This window comes from Mytilus trossulus, chromosome 2 (genome assembly GCF_036588685.1).
Source record: "Mytilus trossulus isolate FHL-02 chromosome 2, PNRI_Mtr1.1.1.hap1, whole genome shotgun sequence".
Taxonomy (NCBI): domain Eukaryota; kingdom Metazoa; phylum Mollusca; class Bivalvia; order Mytilida; family Mytilidae; genus Mytilus; species Mytilus trossulus.
Window position 1 is genome coordinate 87,492,337 of NC_086374.1, and position 22,024 is coordinate 87,514,360.

A 22,024-nucleotide genomic window follows, 5' to 3' on the forward strand; every position below is an offset into this window, starting at 1 on the left:
ATTGAAAATAAAGTTGTACTGAATGAATAAACTTAAATCAAGAAAGTTTATTATATACCAAACTTTAAAAAAAAAAGAGTAAACATCCTGTAAGATATACTAACAATGACGCATTATACGAATCATTGAGTTTAAAAAAATTTACAAAACACATGTCTAGATGATATCTTCTCTGTAAATATTCCTTTATTTTCTATATATACACAAATATTATCCACCCGAACTCATTCTAACTAACACGTACAGTCATAGTCAACCAATGTACTTTACTTAAATATTGCATGATAGTAAAATAAAGTTTTGATGAATGGGACCCATAATAGGTAATACAAGCGTAATTGACAGGACTGAAAATAAGGACATACAGCAAATAAATGGCATTAAAATTAAAGCTTCCCTATGCGGTCCACTCTAGGAAACACGCTATTATACCCATGTTAGAACAAGAAATGATGTCCATGCGAAAACAACTCAACAAGCAATGATGATTGTATGCGAATAAGAAATGATACTCTAATTGGAACAAAAATGAAGCTGTACAGGAACAAGAAATGATGCTAAAATTGGAACAAAAAACGAGGCTCGTACGGGAACAAAAAATGATGCCAATGCCAGAACAGGAAGTGATACTCATTCGAGAAAAAGAAATTATGCTCGTTCGCGAACAAGAAATGATGCTCGGACTGGAACAATAATTGAAGTTCGTAGGAGAACAAGAAATTAAGAGCATGTTAGACAACAATAAAGGATATCAAGGGGAAACCTGTCTTATTAACATTAGAAATTGATGTACCTTAATGCGAAGAAAGTGTCTACTGCAGGAAACGCATTGTAAATTGGACCAAATGAAATTCTATTGAGATGATCTGGTAACCACTGTGAAGTGTTATCTAAAAATATAATTGGGAACCTGATTCATAAATAAATAGATATATAATGTCGATTTTGGAATCTTGAAGTTAAATTGATTAAAGAAAAGATATAAACAAAAACATAACTAATTTTTATAAAAACAAACATATACAACTGGTTTTATTAGATGTGATGAGGTTAGTTTAACCAGTTATGTTGCATTTTATCTGTTAAAAAGTCCTGAGATTATTTGAATACTATCGTGTTACTGAACATTTACAGAAAATAAACTAAACTTGAACTATCATAGCAGGTACTAGTAAAACAAATTTCCCTATAGAAGAGCTGCACTGTGGAATGTTTATGTCTAATTTGAGTTATCACATATTTTGAATTTCCAAACGTGTATTGTTGTCAAAAACGTTTTGTCGTTTGTTCTTTATTTTCATTTTATAGTTGATGTACTTCCCGCGGTTTCAGTTTGTAACCCGGTGTACTTCTGTTGCCTTTATTTAGTAAATTATTTACGACATCATACATTTGCATAATGTGTTTGAGCAATTGATTTTGACATTTGCTTTGGGACTTTCCGTATTAATTTTCCCAGTGGATCGGTATTTTACTTTTTATTACTTTTATATGTACATAGTTATCACTTACCGACAACACCGAACTGTAGAGCAAATATCATGGTATGTCCGAGTATAACCCAAGTCATGGTAATAAAACGTATCCCATTTATTGCTGTTAAACTCCCAGCTCCTTGTGTAGTACTAAGTATTTTGGTAATATTAGTATATACAGAAAAAGATAATATAAGCTTTCCCAACAAGCCTATAAAATGAAAAAGAAAAAAAGTAACGTTTGAGGTGTAGAAACAGCTCTATTGAAAATGATCACACTTATGCTGATTTTAAAGATGAATTTTCGATTTGTTTGTTCTGCTGAAAAGCAGGTTGCAACCAACAGATTAGTCGAATACCAGATTTTATCAGTCTTACGCCCCGTTACTGTAATATATATACCAATCTTATATATATATATATATATATAAACGAGTCTAAATTGAAAACTACGTTCAAACCTATGATTGCGTTGGATAAAAACCGCAATTTTTATACGTGTGCATGTCAAACAAATTTCGTGGTAGAAGGATCTAAAAAAAACCACAAACAACATTTTCCAAAAGACCAAAATCGTGAAAAGGTATATTTAAACAAAACGCATTTGACTAACAGGTCGAACAACTGATGTTCTTTAACCCTGCTGACTGCCATTGACGATTGCCAAATAAAATTGATCACAAGATGTAACAAAATGGATCTGAATATAAATTTAATACGTCACAGAAAAAAAAAATTGTTAACTAGTGGCTACGATGTTGTGCATATATATATATATACGCATGATTATCATGTACTAAAATAATTGTATACCTTGTGTATTTTGTGTCTGTCCATTTATCAAATGGGTATTTTCATCAATTTCGGAAGAGTTTGAATCATCATTTTCTTTACTCCAGCTAGGCCATTGAATCGCTATGACGTCATAACATGTTCCTATTACCAGAAAGGCTATAAAAATTGAACATACTACCCTACAAAAGGAATACATATCAGTTTAAGAATTGGATAAAATAACAATGATAAGTGATGAGCATGGTTCATTCAATAAGTTTAATACCGTGAAAAGCATCTTGGAGACACACATACATTAGTAATTGGTATTTGAGTATGAGGAATCGCTGGAAAACTTGAAAGACAAACATCTGCAGTTCTATTTTAAACCCTTTAATGGACAAACACACCATCACCTAGTCTATACTATTTTTTGCTTTTGTATGATTTATATACATGTTGTGTAACGCTGACATAAGACTTTTCTTTAAAAAGTCACGTACTTTTTCATTCTAGAATATATTAATAGGGTTTAATATATGTATTTTAGTTGAACAGACTTTATCATTCTATTCTTAACCGCTGACTATTTATTTTTCTTAATATTAACAAAGAAAAATAATAAGGGTAAAGAACAGATAACTAAAGATACATTTGTGAAGAATATCATACTCACAATACAATTGTAGCCCTAGTATCTAAAGGTCTGTCATGCTCTGGACATGATACACTATACACAGTTGGTAATACTGCAAATAAAAATGTGTTCTTTTAGTTTCTCCAAACTATCCTTTTATAATTGTCTTGATTTGGGGCATAACAAGGCTACAATTTCCATATGCAGGGCTAAAAAATAAGGTAGTTCGACTACTTCCTTCGACCCTCTTTGAACTGTTTTGTCCTTATTTAATCTTTTCTTTGGCTATCAAAGCTGTTTTATGAACACTTCTAATGGAGCTTTGATCATTAACAGGCTGCGAAAACGATGAATAGTGTATGTCAAAATACCATATACTAAACCCCAATAAGCTTAAAAAAAACAACATATATTGTTTTTACTTAGAGTTCTACTTTGTTGAACTAGCATTGCCATTTTAGTAGCATCAATTTTCACCCCTTTTGTTGTTTATTTACGTTCGGTTACAATAAAAACAATTGTAACTTTAAGTTAATATTGTATCGTTGAAAGATTAGTACAAATCGCAGAAATAATAATATAAAAAAGCAGAGGACAAAACAGTCTTTGAAGTTAGCTTTTTAATGATCCACATTCCGTAGAAGCTGTAAAGCTTCAATGTTTAAGGCAAGTCCTTGAAATAAATGCTAAATCATTTGGAGGCGTAGTCATTGCTTTTTATACATAAAAACGTTGCTCAAGCGAGAACATACTGTATCAAATAACAATAAGGACAAGCACATACTTATTCGCGGATATAATGGATAATTATAGATTATCTTTGATTATCTCAACGAGATTGATTTTCTCGCTTGAGCTGGTACAGCGAAAGTGAGAAAAGCAATCGAGTTGAGATGACCAATGATAATCTGTTTATCGCTATTTTTCCTATGAAGACGTTGTCAATTTCAATGTCAATTTCGTTAGCAAGTTCGCCACGTGGACTCCTTAGTTTCTAGCGATAATTTTTCCATCTCAAGCGAGAAGCATGTGATATGAAAATTATCACACAAAAAAATCAAATGAAAAATGCACAAAATAGCGATAATATACAGTAATGGTAGTACCTGTTGTTTTTAATAAAATCATAACATCGGTTTTACTACAACTGTTTGGTACACACACGCCAAGGTTAAGTATTGCAATCTGGAAGGATAAAACATTGTATTCTAAGTACGAGAAGAAGGGCGTATGTTTTTCTTCTATGGTAAAAACTATGCATACAGATCTAATGATTTTAAAATCTAGTTCCATTTGTAAAAGATAATACAAAATAGAAATTATGATAGAATCTAAAATATAGAAAAGGAAAAAACAGTAGCCTACCTAAACACGAAACCAATGATGAAATGAGAAAAGTGATTAATCAAGACTTCGTTAGCTTAACTTGATCCATGAAAATGAGGTCAAGGTCAGATACATTAAATAGGAAACACATGTGCACCTTACAATTAATCAATACAGTTGACCTACTTATTGATAAAAATAGTTTATAAGAAACAGACTTATACAGGAAAACTAAACATTGAACAATTAACCATGAACTTGAATGATGTACAGACAGTCATGTAAAACACCTTGATATGGTCATATTTATAAATTTACTGTTTACAATTTTTTGATTTTTTTCAAAAACTAAGGCTTTAGTACCTCAGGCATAGATTACCTTAGCTGTATTTGGCAAAAATTTAGGAAATTTTGTCCTCAATGCTCTTCAACTTCGTACTTTAAATGGCCTTTTAACTTTTTGGATTCGAGCGTCACTGATGAGTCTTTTGTAGACGAAACGCGCGTCTGGCGTACATACTAAATTTAGTCCTGGTATCTATGATGAGTTTATTTACAATCAATGTATGCATTACATATAGTTGACATTTTGCTTATAGTGTAAGAAAAATAGACCAAAACACAAACACTTACCATTGAGCCATGAGCCGTGAAGTAAGCTAATGCAAGCTTAACAAAACGATGTTACAATACACGGTAAAAGCAAATTACACAAATTGAGTAGACAGAATGCCTTTTAATTGTACTAATTTTATTGACATTATTAGAAGCAAATACTATTGGCCTTTGTATCTGTACTTACATTATTAACATTAGAAGAAGCTACACAGAATTGTCCCTTGAATGTGTACTTTATTTGGTCCCGTTCTGTTTTAGCTTGTATAGATATGCATTCATCGTAATCTCCAATCCACATGATCGGACTGCCGAGGGATCCAAGGATATTTGATTGTGGTTTTCCGAACGCATCTACCACTACAAAAGAAGAAAAAAAACAGCATAAAGAATGTGTTCTGAAGATATATTCAAAAGCGTTACATATGATTTATTTATTAAATGTTGGATAAGTTCCCTTTACATTGGAGACTGTACTACTAATATAATGAACTAAAATTGAAAATGAAAATGGCAATGTTTTAACGAAATAACAACTCGACCAAAAAGCAAAACAAAAACAGCCGAAGGCCACCAATGGGTCTTCATCAGAGCGAGAAAACCATTTGACAGGTTTTACCATTTCCCAAAGGTGTTCCCCTATTGGTTAAACATCCCAAAGCATTTATCAACTTTGGCAGAATAAGTCCTAATGTGCATTGAACGCGCACACCAACGATAATGTCTCATTTTATATGTAAAACCTGTATTGTGGAACACTGCATGATTTATTTTATTTTTTGGATTTAGCACATTTGCGGATATTTGTCTGAATTGGCATCCCTACCTCATCAATGCAATTATCACTGTATCTCATATAAAAAATCGAACATGATAGATTCTATTGATCAAATCAGAGCAAGCCAAGAATATATAAGCTTTCTAATCAACAGGATTAAAAAACAAGAAACCTTTCTTTTTTCAATCTGCTTCCCATAAAATGATGACATTGTGACCCATATACAACATAATGGATACTTGAAACACGCTCTGTCAATCGGATTATACGGTAAGAATACTTAATGAAAAAAAGGAATAAAATAGTTGAACATCATAAAACACTGAAATGTTCTATTTCATAACAACATATGTTTTACTTAAGAAAGACTAATTTGGATTTGCTTTTGTACAATTTTCCGAATTTAGTTGATTGTTTTGTTATTGTCAATTCTTTCGTGTTTTTGTAATGCAAGTTTTAATTCAAAATACCAGTTGTACTGATTCCCCGTTAATGCTTATACATATTTTTTTAAAAGTCCGAAAACACAGTTATCGTCCCTTGATTTAGTAAAATATCATGAATACTGAAATATTCGGTTTAATATAACAAGACATAATTTACTTAAAAACAAGATTCTATTTGGGATATGTTTTTGTACAATTTTACATATTTTTTCTTCATGTCTTATCCCTCAAATAGCAAGAAATGGGTGAAATAACACTGTAAAAAAGCTCTCGAAAGAATTAAAGAACCCCTGTATATAAAATTGTCTATAGTTTGAGTTCGAGCTGATGACGTTTTCTATAATTTTCTATAACTTGTCAAAAAAGAAGTATCGTGACACCACACTCTAAGATAGTAATGATCTTTACCGTCAAGCGTCAAACGCTATATACCTTAACGTTATGTTGTGTCCTGGGTATTGTTTCTTTATTTTATTTTATTTTATTAATAAATAATATAAAGACCAAAGGACAACAAATATTTGGAGGTTATTTTCAGTTTTTACAAAGAAAGGCTGCAAAGCCAAAAGAGAAAGTCCTTAAAATAAAGTTAATTAAGAAAAAATGATTGTCAGTGGCTGTGTTTTCTACGCATTTTAATAGATATCATTCATTTTTAATCCATAAAATGAAGACGCAGAAAGTACGTCTGCTCCCGATTCAACGCACTGGCAGTCAGGTCAACGCTCCTGTTTTTCATTATCTGATTGATACCGGTAAACATTGTGATATTAAAACTATAAACACCACAACTATATATATACCTGGTTCAAATAATCAACACACGTAGAACGTTTTATTCATTCACAGAATGTTATCATACATGTATGTACTTTAATCATGATACTACATTCATTGCTCAAGGTCAATATCAAACTCGCAAGGTTAATATCAAACGCAAAAAGCACAGAGATCAAGAGCCAGGACATGAAATGTTCTGGTTATATGACTACGATTTTTATCTTTAGTGAAATGTGTGGTATTTATAAAAATAAAAAAGATACTTATTTTTTTGTCAAAGGCCAATATCAGTGGGAAAACATATTTGAAGATCAATAATTCTTTTCAACATAGATTTCATATAGAAACTTAAAATTTGTAGTGATAACACAGGGAGATAATGTTTTACTGGTCTAGAAAAAAACGACAACGTTATATTATTTAAGTAAGTGTACACATAATGTTCTACGTTCAATTGATTCAGTATAAAAATATATTTTCCCATTATGAGAAAAACGACAGTCGACCAATCATCCAATGCATCAAACATAGCAAAGTAATAGTTAAAATTAGCCATCAACTTAGCATATATTTCATCTTGAATATTAAAAACATATCATTTTAATTTTTGTTGACTTTTTTTTGCTACAAAATATCCAAACTTTATTGAAATATGGCCGATTGTGGATCATATTGGTTACTTGTTTCTGTAGTCGCAGCAAATCCCCATCTTGATTGGCAAAGTTATTACCACCAATATATAAAAAAGAAGACGTGGTATGATTGCCAATGAGACAACTATCCAAAAAAGACCAACATGACACAAACATTAACAACTATAGGTCACTGTACGGCTTTCAACAATGAGCAAAGCCCATACCGCATATAGTCGGCTATAAAAGGTCCCGATAAGACAATGTAAAACTAACGGCCTTATTTATTTAAAAAAAATGAACGAAAAACAAATATGTAACACATAAACAAACGAAAACCACTGAATTACAGGCTCCTGACTTGGGAAAGGCACATACATAAATAATGTGGCGGGGTTAAACATGTTAGCGGGATCCCAACCCTCCCCCTAACCTGGGACAGTGGTATAACCTTATATGTTGATTTGATTTAACGTCAAAATATAGCGTGAATCTATTCTCCACACGAAGATTACCCTAAATTATCTTAATTCACAAGAAAAAACCGGAGTCATTACATTGGAGTTTTGCAAAGGGAATACTATAAGGTTTTCGTGGTGATTGAAAAGTAAATGACCAAAGTCTAATTCCTTTTAGCAACAACTACTAACACGTCTCAACTTTAAAGAATTACTATCTGAAATCAAAATGGCAAATATCGTTTAAACATTTCAAAAGTTTCATTTTTAATTATCGTAATAAGAACTTACTCGCTAATGCCCAAAGTTCTCTTCGTAAGATGGCTTCTCCTGTAGCGTTTATTTGATTACGACATAGTTCAGATACAACTAGCGGTTGGATGGTTGTTGGTGTATTAACAGTTGTTTGAGATATTGTTGTTTGTTGTGTCATGCTATTTGTCTGTTCCGTAGTAAAGGATTCTCCAGTTGACATAGGAGAGGTTGGACCTGTGCCAGGGGTTGATGGTCCGTTAGCATTAGTTGTTGTATTGTCTTGTAAATTACTATCCCATTGATTAAATTCACTATTCGTAAAAGATTGCAAAAAAAGGTTTTTGAAATTCATATCATTTAGAATATCGTAAGTTCCTGCTATAAAATCGTCTGCTTCTTTTGGAGTTATTGAAAATTTCGGACGCTCTATAGTCTCCATCATCTTCTTATAATTGATTTGTTTTTCAGACGTGACAATACTAGTTACAATATAAAGTATACAAACAAATTTCAGAAACATTTTTGCAATAATTTCACATGCACTGTAAAACACACGTCAAGCTGATTATAAAGTAATTTACATGATACATGTATTTCTAATAATCATACGATGTGTCACAAATATTATAACATTATCTCTTATTTTTCTCCAGTTATTTACCTTTATTTGTTTATCAGGAGTCACAGTGTGAAAAAGTGTGATCATAGATTTAAAATTGTTTCGATAATCACGGATAACAATTGCAAATGTATTTTTTATCATCTTCTATTAAAAAAAGTTTCAATCATCAATTGTTTATTAAGGTGATGCATCCTTTATATAATTTTTTATAAGCCAAACAACATCTTCATTGTGAAAATAGTTATTTTTTTTGGAAAATCTCTGCTGGTTTGAAATACAAATTTTCCATACAATTTCATGTGAGCACCTAAAGCTTGGGAATAGTGTACATGATTCTGTTACCGATAATTGGGGAACAAGAGGGTTGCTGTTTCTAACAACAGTGCCAATTTATTCAGACAACAGGGACATGCTTTTTGTATTATGAACACTGACAGTAAACTCGTTCTATGTATTCGAGGGCAGTTCAACTATGTCGTATCAGCATTGCAAAAAAAAAAGGTACACGATAAATGTAATCACATAAGCAACACGACGGGTGCCGCATGTGGAGCAGGGTCTGCTTACCCTTCCGGAGCACCTGAGATCACCCCTAGTATTTTGGTGGGGTTCGTGTTGTTTATTCTTTAGTTTTCTATGTTGTGTCATGTGTACTATTGTTTGTCTGTTTGTCGTTTTCATTTTTAGCCATGGCGTTATCAGTTTGTTTTAGATTTATGAGTTTGACTGTCCCTTTGGTATATTTCGTCCCTCTTTTAACGTGAGTCCCATCGAAAACAAATTTGTCCTAAAAGCTTTCCTCGAAATTAGATATATTCTAAGAATCTACGATGTCTGAAAACGATGTGCAATGCTTCAGTTTGCTTGTCATGCTTATAAACCACAATAAACAACCGAATATTCTCACTTTAAAGTCAATGAATTTACTTCAGAAAAAAACTCTTAAAACCACAACATACCGATTTGTTAAATCATCAGGTCACGTTGTTGTACCTTTATATAAACTGATCTAAATTGATCAATTTAATTAAGGTTAACTATTGGAAATGCACAATTAGTTTGACAGATGAGTTGTGACGTACAGATCTATTTTGTCATGATATCTTTGTAAAGCTCAATCTTCATATCCGGTCAGTACAAGCTGCAGTGTTTACATATTGGTGAGTTAGCATAAGGTTTTGATATTTTTATTAAAAGATAGACTATTTCGAAAATCAAAACGATTAGAATAATAATTTAGATATATTCAAAATATAGCAATTTCAAAACATCTGAATATTTTTGAAGTTTCTGCATAAATTGTATTTGTAGTACGCGTTTAATTTCCAAATATAATTAATAGAAAGCAAGACAGATAATTTCATCAATTTTTATTTTTTCTATACATAGAAAAAGACCAAACTTTGAATACCAAAATATATATTAAGATAAAATAATTCGTGCATATATATCGCATTTTATTTTAAAACTTGTTCAAGTTACATTTTAAGTACGTTTGAAAATATTTTCAAACTCGATTTAACACAAGCCCGTTTATTTTCTTCTATCAGTACTAATGTTTTGTCAGTATTGCAAGTTTATAAAGAATAATTGATTTTACCATTAACAGATTCTGCGCATAATGATACCACAATGTAATCTATTCAAAACAGGATTTTTTTTTAACTTTAACTATGTGAACTAATGTGCATAGAAACATTAGCGTTTCTTTTAAATTTTAGTACAGAATGAAACGAGAAGCCGAAGGTCTTTGACCCACCATAAATTAATTGTTACCAGGTTGATAGGTACATTGATTAATCACTAGATTTCATGTATACATCAACATATATTTTTATAAATAGAAAACACTATTCATTCATCTTTCCGACAATTGATTAGTTAATCTTTTTTTTTCTTGTTCATTGGAATTGACAATTTAGTGTTGAAATATCAGTACATGTTACCTTCACTGTCAAGAAAAATCCTTCACTGTTCGATTTCTGTGGAATCATATCCACATATCCATGTATTTGAGATTTTGATTTTGCCATTTGATTAGGGACTTTCCGTTTTAAATTTTCCTGGGAGTTCAGTATCTTGGTTTGTTTTTTCTCTTTCAGGTTATACAATGTTACTTTTTGTTTTCGTTTGGACCCTATGTATGACTGATGTTATAGGAAGTCCATTGCGCTTTGGCCCTTATGAACCTGCTCCTGTACTACCTGCGCCACCAATGGTGGGTGGCAGAACACATGGATTAGACCCTCGTAGATTACAACCTTTCCGCAACACAAGAATACATGATAATGCTAATTTCTATCAATATGGCCCAGTAACAACAAATACAGGTCATAGAGTCATTATTGCAAGGAATAATAACAGAAAATCCAGAATTCCTGGTTCAGAGAATTCATATCAGCTTAGTGGAGGAATTGGTAAAATTGTTCAAGTTCCATTAACTAAGACAGTTTTTGAGACAAGAAGGATACCTGTCGTTACATTTAAGAAGGTTCCAAGAGTTGTAATGAAAAAGGTGAATGTTAGGGTACCTGTAGTAAGAATGGTTTCACAGATCGTTGATTTAGACAGCGGCAAGGTTCTTGGTGAAGCAGGAAAGTCTAGATCTTCACATCATTGATTTGATTAGTTGATTTCATTTAACATCAGTTACAACCGGACTTATATTTACTTAGTAGTATTGATATTTTTCGTACAAGAAATAAAGCTGTAATAACTTAAAACATGTTTTTTTCTTCTTTTGTCAATCCAATTTTAATATTTTTGATATTACAAAGTATAAACATAACATATGGAGCAGTGTTAATCAGAACATTAAGCTACTTGCGAAGTTAAATAGAGTTGTTTTGGCAAAAGTTGGAGTAACGAAATAGCATTCAGTGTCATATTTACAGCACAGTACTGAAAAAACAGTAAGTTCAAGACACTCCGATTTATGGAAGCTTTAAAGTATAGAGTAAAATGTTTAATCAAAAGCAGCTTAAAACTGACAACGCCTGGCTAAATACGAAAGAAGACAATCAGACAAACAATAGAACACATGAAACAACATAGAAAACTTAAGAATAAGCAACACGAACTTACAGGTGACGTCCTTATTGTTACCTGTTTCTCCTTCTTAATCTTGAATGGTAACATAGTATCTGCTCAAGCCTATTCATGACGCTTGAAGCTCATCTTAATTAAAACATTTTACCAAAGCAAGTTCTACGGTTGTAATCATGGTCTGGTCGATCTTTAAACGACCTTATTTTCGTACCTTTCTAGAGCCATTTGTAATTCTAAAAGAAATAATATACAGTTATCTGACATTACTTTGATCATGACTTTCAAACGTGCACCACGTAACTCAGGCAAAGCTGTGATGCATATCTTATCTCAATCAGTTTAGCGCTCATTCAATTCCAAATGGGTTTTTTTCAGGATTAAACAGATTTTCCACCTTGTCGTGATCTGTGTCCATTTCAATATACTAGGTAGACATTTCAGTGGTCAATATCTTTTTACTTAAGCGTTAGCACTCACAAACCTCACTACACAACCGTATGTAAACTCGGATACCCTGAAAAATAAGTTTGGACGTAAAAGTGTTGAAACTGAAAAAAATATGCAATTTTCCCAGTTAATAGACACATAACTCAAGAAAGGTGAATGATTTGCTGCCCAATTTCGAACGTTGTCTGCATTTTTTTAATTTTTAGCATTGTGTATGGATTTCATTAAAGAAATTGGCATACCAATATCCATGTCATGTATTTTCTTCAAACTGATTTTCATAATAACATAACGGATACATCTAATAATTTAGACGAACAGTTTTTGTAAGATGCATGACTTGCATCTAACTTAATGACACTTAGAATGTCTGACACGATTCATCAATGTATGGTCTGATTGAGAACTGTTTGAGTGAAATGAAAAATTAATCCAAGTTAAGTTTATATACTTATAACATGACAAATATATCTATTTTTATGTTTTACCATAGTTAATAAATTTATGCGACCCATATTTGGTTTCTTTTTGGTATATTCCGTACAGGAACCAGTGCATGCGACATATTATCTATTAACTTACTTAATATAGTGCCAGTATTGTTATCTAAAGGAATGAGGCAATTCAAGGTCAAAGTGTCACAACTTAGTTCGCTTCCTTTACATGAAACTTGGGCCTTATCTGGTGACTGCATAATATTATGGCCAATCTGCACATTTTTATTTGGCGTAAGTTTTATTCCTTTTGTATTTACATGTATAAAATGTTTTCCGAAGTTTCAATTTCTATAGAGTTTACCTCCATGCTGTTTGAAACATTTTCCAAGTCATATTTAACATTTGTACCTAAAGTGACATAATGATTTGAAGGACACAGTATTTGATCGGTTCGATGAATTTCAAATGAAATGGAAATGACCGTCAATAGTTCACAGATTATGATTCTATTTAAATCTTTATAGTAATATCTATTATGATCAAAAATGATATTTCCCGCCAGTTAAAAAATTCATAAACTATGCTATAACATAAAAATAAATAATTTGTCATTATATAAGTACATAAACTTTACTTGGATGTATTTTGTATCTCACTCAAACAGTTTTCAATCAGACCATACATTGATGAATCGTGTCAGACATTGTAAGTGTCACTAAGTTAGTTGCAAGTTATGCATCTTACAAGAACTGTTCGTCTAAAATATTAGCTGTATCCGTTATGTTATTATGAAAATCACTTTGAAGAAAATACAAGTCAATATATGAAAATAAAGAAAATTAAAATTGTCAAGCTCTAATGCCAAGAAAACAGGACTTTATTTAAACTTTTTGTAATGCATATTCTAGATTTGTACTTTATTTATAAGTCAATAAATAAATCTATTTTAGTGCTGATATGTGTACAGTATACAGAAGGTAAGACATATTTTAATTTAAAAAAAACCCTGTGATTTGGGGTAAACGTCAGAGAGACGAAAAGTATAATAAAACAACAAGAGGTCAACGTACGGTCTTCAATCATGAACAAGTGTCAAATACAAAAATAAGTGTAAAGCCTTAAATGAACTCAGCATGGACAAATGTCAAGCTCTAAATGGCCAGCCAGACTATAGACGAATCTTAACACGTAACTTATTCTAAATTACATAGAGTCGAGACAAGTGTCAAGTCCTATATGGCTCATCATGATCATGTTTGAAACTATCAAAAAGTGAATCAACATGAGTAGAAAAGAAATCAATACAAAATTCAAAAGTTTATGACAACATTACTGAAATTTGTAAAACAAAATAGGGATACAATTTCATTGTAATTGAGAAACTATCTACCAGGTACCAAAGGATGTAGATGCAAGCAATATTATAAAGAGTTCTGCATTCAACAATGAGCAAAACCGATACTGCATATTATTATTTTTTTTTAAAGGTCATCGCATTACAAAATGTGGAACAATTTATATATATGTGGCTGTAAAATACCTATGTGTAATCTAATAACATTACCGCATGTGGTATATATAATATAAACGGTTACAATTTTAATGCTTCAGATGCGTATTTCGACAATTAGTGTCTTTTCGGTTAATTGTGTATCTCTGTTGTACTTTAAGTCATTAAACTGTAACTCTCATGGCAGAGTTCACTTGAAACTCTCGAGTTAACTTTACTTACTCGGGTTTCAACAATACGATTTTATTTGAACCTCTCGAATACACCCCTTGTATTCTGGTTTCATCCCTCACCGAGCCAGGGCTAAACTCGAGAAACTCTTGAATGACGTCAAACCAATGAGAATATTTTATTTTTTATGCTTGGTCAGGGCCGCACCTAGAAATACTTAAAGTTCTTCCGAATATCAACTCGAGTGCGTCCACGTAATAATCTATTAACTCTGAAGTCGATTGTAGAGTTTCAAGTGAACTCGGCCATAGCGACCCGAGACGTGACTGCAAACATGTGCACGTTGGACCGAATTTTTTCGTCGTTAATTTACATGATTAGAAAAAGCCAAAACAACTTTGCAATCAATGCGCAATGCGCTTAGAGCTTGTTGCATATGCAACTAAATAAGTTGTTAATATGGTAGTTACTGAACATTTATCAACTTTTCATAGGTGCTGTAGAATGCATGTCATGTGACCGTGTAGCTGAACCTCATGATTGTGAAAACGTGGTTACATGTGCGGAACATGAGGTAACCTTTAGTTTATGTATACGATGTGTTTGATTTTGAATATACACGTTTTTTTATTTGTAATGAAATCTTATGTATAATAATACTAACGAGGACATGAACAAAAACATTAAAGAAAGTGCCATTTTTAAAGCACCAAAATGATTATATAGATGCATTTACCAGTTATAGCTTTACAAGTATGTAGAAAAGCAGTCATGATGCATTTTTCAATTTATGTGAAATCAACAAAAAAATCTTCTTTTAAAGTCAGATGAAACGAGTAAGTGGTGAAAAATAATGTTTATCCAATTCTTGAACTAATGCATGTATACATCATAAACTTAGTCCTCTGTGCACGATTTTCTCATTTTTTTACGCAAATATATCAAGTGTAATCGTCAATTGTTTTTCACTCTGTCTGTTATGATATACAGATATGGCTGCTCATTAAATGCCGTGTTTTGGGGTCGAAGTTAACCGATTGTCACCTTATAGTAAACAAACAACAAAAAGCACGGGTTTAACATGAACAATCAGATAATTGATGTATGTGAAGTTAGCAGCCGGTTCGTTATTCGATATTCGATATTCAATATCCAACCGGCTGCTAGCAGTCGGTTGGATATTCAAAAAATTGTTGAAAATCTTGAAAAAAAAGAAATACTTGATAACATTAAAAACATGATTTTCATAGTTATAATGACTGATAAGATACGTAGGAAATCGTAAAATGACCTCTCCAAGCTGTTGTAAGTTCTAGTTGTCCTCGAATATAAACCCTTTTCTATGTTGCATATTTGTCTTTATATAATATAGATTGTTGTCAATAAAACAACTTCAAAGATTTACTTTTATACATGCTATTTCTTTAAACAAAAAGAAAAACCACTAACTCTAGAAAACATTATGAATTATCAATAGAAATATTTATGGAATGCCCAAAAAAGAAATATATAGTGAAAACCTACCTGAGACCGCTTAAATGAGTGTGAGACCCCCCTGGTCATTCAATGTTCATACAATTTAATTAAATTATAGACTCTGTATATATAAAGGTTGTATTAGAAGGATTTCCCAGAATATTGTTATATTCGATATCTATGGAGGGCTTATATTGTCACTTTTCAGTTAAAAATTATCAAAATGTTAGGACAAAGGGCACAGGGCAATGGTGATAGCCCCCTGATCGTTCAATCTGCCTAATATTAAGCAGACATCTAGTCAATCGGTAGATACAAACGTGACTAAAGGGAATTTGGGTACACTTCCTGTCTTTCATGTTTACGGAGCGCCCAAAGTGCCAGTTGGATATTCAAAATATACAGTGAAAACCTACCTGAGACCGCTTAAATGAGTGTGAGACCCCCCTGGTCATTCAATGTTCATAAAATTTAATTAAATTATAGACTCTGTATATATAAAGGTTGTATTAGAAGGATTTCCCAGAATATTGTTATATTCGATATCTATGGAGGGCTTATATTGTCACTTTTCAGTTAAAAATTATCAAAATGTTAGGACAAAGGGCACAGGGCAATGGTGATAGCCCCCTTATCGTTCAATCTGCCTAATATTAAGCAGACATCTAGTCAATAGGTAGATACAAACGTGACTAAAAGGAATTTGGGTACACTTCCTGTCTTTCATGTTTACGGAGCGCCCAAAGTGCCAGTTGGATATTCAAAATATACAGTGAAAACCTACCTGAGACCGCTTAAATGAGTGTGAGACCCCCCTGGTCATTCAATGTTCATACAATTTAATTAAATTATAGACTCTGTATATATAAAGGTTGTATTAGAAGGATTTCCCAGAATATTGTTATATTCGATATCTATGGAGGGCTTATATTGTCACTTTTCAGTTAAAAATTATCAAAATGTTAGGACAAAGGGCACAGGGCAATGGTGATAGCCCCCTGATCGTTCAATCTGCCTAATATTAAGCAGACATCTAGTCAATCGGTAGATACAAACGGGACTAAAGGGAATTTGGGTACACTTCCTGTCTTTCATGTTTACGGAGCGCCCAAAGTGCCAGTTGGATATTCAAAATATACAGTGAAAACCTACCTGAGACCGCTTAAATGAGTGTGAGACCCCCCTGGTCATTCAATGTTCATAAAATTTAATTAAATTATAGACTCTGTATATATAAAGGTTGTATTAGAAGGATTTCCCAGAATATTGTTATATTCGATATCTATGGAGGGCTTATATTGTCACTTTTCAGTTAAAAATTATCAAAATGTTAGGACAAAGGGCACAGGGCAATGGTGATAGCCCCCTTATCGTTCAATCTGCCTAATATTAAGCAGACATCTAGTCAATAGGTAGATACAAACGTGACTAAAAGGAATTTGGGTACACTTCCTGTCTTTCATGTTTACGGAGCGCCCAAAGTGCCAGTTGGATATTCAAAATATACAGTGAAAACCTACCTGAGACCGCTTAAATGAGTGTGAGACCCCCCTGGTCATTCAATGTTCATACAATTTAATTAAATTATAGACTCTGTATATATAAAGGTTGTATTAGAAGGATTTCCCAGAATATTGTTATATTCGATATCTATGGAGGGCTTATATTGTCACTTTTCAGTTAAAAATTATCAAAATGTTAGGACAAAGGGCACAGGGCAATGGTGATAGCCCCCTTATCGTTCAATCTGCCTAATATTAAGCAGACATCTAGTCAATAGGTAGATACAAACGTGACTAAAAGGAATTTGGGTACACTTCCTGTCTTTCATGTTTACGGAGCGCCCAAAGTGCCAGTTGGATATTCAAAATATACAGTGAAAACCTACCTGAGACCGCTTAAATGAGTGTGAGACCCCCCTGGTCATTCAATGTTCATACAATTTAATTAAATTATAGACTCTGTATATATAAAGGTTGTATTAGAAGGATTTCCCAGAATATTGTTATATTCGATATCTATGGAGGGCTTATATTGTCACTTTTCAGTTAAAAATTATCAAAATGTTAGGACAAAGGGCACAGGGCAATGGTGATAGCCCCCTGATCGTTCAATCTGCCTAATATTAAGCAGACATCTAGTCAATCGGTAGATACAAACGTGACTAAAGGGAATTTGGGTACACTTCCTGTCTTTCATGTTTACGGAGCGCCCAAAGTGCCAGTTGGATATTCAAAATATACAGTGAAAACCTACCTGAGACCGCTTAAATGAGTGTGAGACCCCCCTGGTCATTCAATGTTCATACAATTTAATTAAATTATAGACTCTGTATATATAAAGGTTGTATTAGAAGGATTTCCCAGAATATTGTTATATTCGATATCTATGGAGGGCTTATATTGTCACTTTTCAGTTAAAAATTATCAAAATGTTAGGACAAAGGGCACAGGGCAATGGTGATAGCCCCCTTATCGTTCAATCTGCCTAATATTAAGCAGACATCTAGTCAATAGGTAGATACAAACGTGACTAAAAGGAATTTGGGTACACTTCCTGTCTTTCATGTTTACGGAGCGCCCAAAGTGCCAGTTGGATATTCAAAATATACAGTGAAAACCTACCTGAGACCGCTTAAATGAGTGTGAGACCCCCCTGGTCATTCAATGTTCATACAATTTAATTAAATTATAGACTCTGTATATATAAAGGTTGTATTAGAAGGATTTCCCAGAATATTGTTATATTCGATATCTATGGAGGGCTTATATTGTCACTTTTCAGTTAAAAATTATCAAAATGTTAGGACAAAGGGCACAGGGCAATGGTGATAGCCCCCTGATCGTTCAATCTGCCTAATATTAAGCAGACATCTAGTCAATCGGTAGATACAAACGGGACTAAAGGGAATTTGGGTACACTTCCTGTCTTTCATGTTTACGGAGCGCCCAAAGTGCCAGTTGGATATTCAAAATATACAGTGAAAACCTACCTGAGACCGCTTAAATGAGTGTGAGACCCCCCTGGTCATTCAATGTTCATAAAATTTAATTAAATTATAGACTCTGTATATATAAAGGTTGTATTAGAAGGATTTCCCAGAATATTGTTATATTCGATATCTATGGAGGGCTTATATTGTCACTTTTCAGTTAAAAATTATCAAAATGTTAGGACAAAGGGCACAGGGCAATGGTGATAGCCCCCTTATCGTTCAATCTGCCTAATATTAAGCAGACATCTAGTCAATAGGTAGATACAAACGTGACTAAAAGGAATTTGGGTACACTTCCTGTCTTTCATGTTTACGGAGCGCCCAAAGTGCCAGTTGGATATTCAAAATATACAGTGAAAACCTACCTGAGACCGCTTAAATGAGTGTGAGACCCCCCTGGTCATTCAATGTTCATACAATTTAATTAAATTATAGACTCTGTATATATAAAGGTTGTATTAGAAGGATTTCCCAGAATATTGTTATATTCGATATCTATGGAGGGCTTATATTGTCACTTTTCAGTTAAAAATTATCAAAATGTTAGGACAAAGGGCACAGGGCAATGGTGATAGCCCCCTTATCGTTCAATCTGCCTAATATTAAGCAGACATCTAGTCAATAGGTAGATACAAACGTGACTAAAAGGAATTTGGGTACACTTCCTGTCTTTCATGTTTACGGAGCGCCCAAAGTGCCAGTTGGATATTCAAAATATACAGTGAAAACCTACCTGAGACCGCTTAAATGAGTGTGAGACCCCCCTGGTCATTCAATGTTCATACAATTTAATTAAATTATAGACTCTGTATATATAAAGGTTGTATTAGAAGGATTTCCCAGAATATTGTTATATTCGATATCTATGGAGGGCTTATATTGTCACTTTTCAGTTAAAAATTATCAAAATGTTAGGACAAAGGGCACAGGGCAATGGTGATAGCCCCCTTATCGTTCAATCTGCCTAATATTAAGCAGACATCTAGTCAATAGGTAGATACAAACGTGACTAAAAGGAATTTGGGTACACTTCCTGTCTTTCATGTTTACGGAGCGCCCAAAGTGCCAGTTGGATATTCAAAATATACAGTGAAAACCTACCTGAGACCGCTTAAATGAGTGTGAGACCCCCCTGGTCATTCAATGTTCATACAATTTAATTAAATTATAGACTCTGTATATATAAAGGTTGTATAAGAAGGATTTCCCAGAATATTGTTATATTCGATATCTATGGAGGGCTTATATTGTCACTTTTCAGTTAAAAATTATCAAAATGTTAGGACAAAGGGCACAGGGCAATGGTGATAGCCCCCTTATCGTTCAATCTGCCTAATATTAAGCAGACATCTAGTCAATAGGTAGATACAAACGTGACTAAAAGGAATTTGGGTACACTTCCTGTCTTTCATGTTTACGGAGCGCCCAAAGTGCCAGTTGGATATTCAAAATATACAGTGAAAACCTACCTGAGACCGCTTAAATGAGTGTGAGACCCCCCTGGTCATTCAATGTTCATACAATTTAATTAAATTATAGACTCTGTAAATATAAAGGTTGTATTAGAAGGATTTCCCAGAATATTGTTATATTCGATATCTATGGAGGGCTTATATTGTCACTTTTCAGTTAAAAATTATCAAAATGTTAGGACAAAGGGCACAGGGCAATGGTGATAGCCCCCTGATCGTTCAATCTGCCTAATATTAAGCAGACATCTAGTCAATCGGTAGATACAAACGTGACTAAAGGGAATTTGGGTACACTTCCTGTCTTTCATGTTTACGGAGCGCCCAAAGTGCCAGTTGGATATTCAAAATATACAGTGAAAACCTACCTGAGACCGCTTAAATGAGTGTGAGACCCCCCTGGTCATTCAATGTTCATACAATTTAATTAAATTATAGACTCTGTATATATAAAGGTTGTATTAGAAGGATTTCCCAGAATATTGTTATATTCGATATCTATGGAGGGCTTATATTGTCACTTTTCAGTTAAAAATTATCAAAATGTTAGGACAAAGGGCACAGGGCAATGGTGATAGCCCCCTTATCGTTCAATCTGCCTAATATTAAGCAGACATCTAGTCAATAGGTAGATACAAACGTGACTAAAAGGAATTTGGGTACACTTCCTGTCTTTCATGTTTACGGAGCGCCCAAAGTGCCAGTTGGATATTCAAAATATACAGTGAAAACCTACCTGAGACCGCTTAAATGAGTGTGAGACCCCCCTGGTCATTCAATGTTCATACAATTTAATTAAATTATAGACTCTGTATATATAAAGGTTGTATTAGAAGGATTTCCCAGAATATTGTTATATTCGATATCTATGGAGGGCTTATATTGTCACTTTTCAGTTAAAAATTATCAAAATGTTAGGACAAAGGGCACAGGGCAATGATGATAGCCCCCTTATCGTTCAATCTGCCTAATATTAAGCAGACATCTAGTCAATCGGTAGATACAAACGTGACTAAAGGGAATTTGGGTACACTTCCTGTCTTTCATGTTTACGGAGCGCCCAAAGTGCCAGTTGGATATTCAAAATATACAGTGAAAACCTACCTGAGACCGCTTAAATGAGTGTGAGACCCCCCTGGTCATTCAATGTTCATAAAATTTAATTAAATTATAGACTCTGTATATATAAAGGTTGTATTAGAAGGATTTCCCAGAATATTGTTATATTCGATATCTATGGAGGGCTTATATTGTCACTTTTCAGTTAAAAATTATCAAAATGTTAGGACAAAGGGCACAGGGCAATGGTGATAGCCCCCTGATCGTTCAATCTGCCTAATATTAAGCAGACATCTAGTCAATAGGTAGATACAAACGTGACTAAAAGGAATTTGGGTACACTTCCTGTCTTTTATGTTTACGGAGCGCCCAAAGTGCCAGTTGGATATTCAAAATATACAGTGAAAACCTACCTGAGACCGCTTAAATGAGTGTGAGATCCCCCTGGTGATTCAATGTTCATAAAATTTAATTAAATTATAGACTCTGTATATATAAAGGTTGTATTAGAAGGATTTCCCAGAATATTGTTATATTCGATATCTATGGAGGGCTTATATTGTCACTTTTCAGTTAAAAATTATCAAAATGTTAGGACAAAGGGCACAGGGCAA

At 33.2% G+C, this 22,024-nt stretch overlaps 2 protein-coding genes across 3 annotated transcripts in view; one reads left to right on the forward strand and one right to left on the reverse strand.

Annotated features, from left to right (window-relative positions):
• Positions 1 to 8,753, reverse strand: part of LOC134708250 (uncharacterized) — a 78,649-nt gene extending 69,896 nt beyond the window's left edge. Inside the window, exons 1-7 of one of the 2 annotated variants that reach the window (XM_063568636.1) lie at positions 8,213 to 8,753; positions 5,015 to 5,187; positions 3,993 to 4,071; positions 2,926 to 2,998; positions 2,289 to 2,449; positions 1,513 to 1,686; positions 794 to 890 (exon numbers count right to left, since the gene is read on the reverse strand). In XM_063568636.1, the coding sequence (XP_063424706.1) occupies positions 794 to 890; positions 1,513 to 1,686; positions 2,289 to 2,449; positions 2,926 to 2,998; positions 3,993 to 4,071; positions 5,015 to 5,187; positions 8,213 to 8,696 (1,241 nt within the window). In that variant the 5' untranslated portion in view covers positions 8,697 to 8,753. The remainder of the gene's footprint in view (positions 1 to 793; positions 891 to 1,512; positions 1,687 to 2,288; positions 2,450 to 2,925; positions 2,999 to 3,992; positions 4,072 to 5,014; positions 5,188 to 8,212) is intronic. The other variant, XM_063568637.1, reaches the window with a different exon arrangement.
• Positions 8,754 to 12,920: 4,167 nt separating this feature from the next.
• The window catches only part of LOC134708251 (uncharacterized), a 51,643-nt gene continuing 42,539 nt past the window's right edge, over positions 12,921 to 22,024 (forward strand). Inside the window, exons 1-3 of the mRNA XM_063568639.1 lie at positions 12,921 to 13,021; positions 13,681 to 13,707; positions 14,906 to 14,985. Coding sequence (XP_063424709.1) covers positions 12,994 to 13,021; positions 13,681 to 13,707; positions 14,906 to 14,985 — 135 coding nt within the window. The 5' untranslated portion in view covers positions 12,921 to 12,993. The remainder of the gene's footprint in view (positions 13,022 to 13,680; positions 13,708 to 14,905; positions 14,986 to 22,024) is intronic.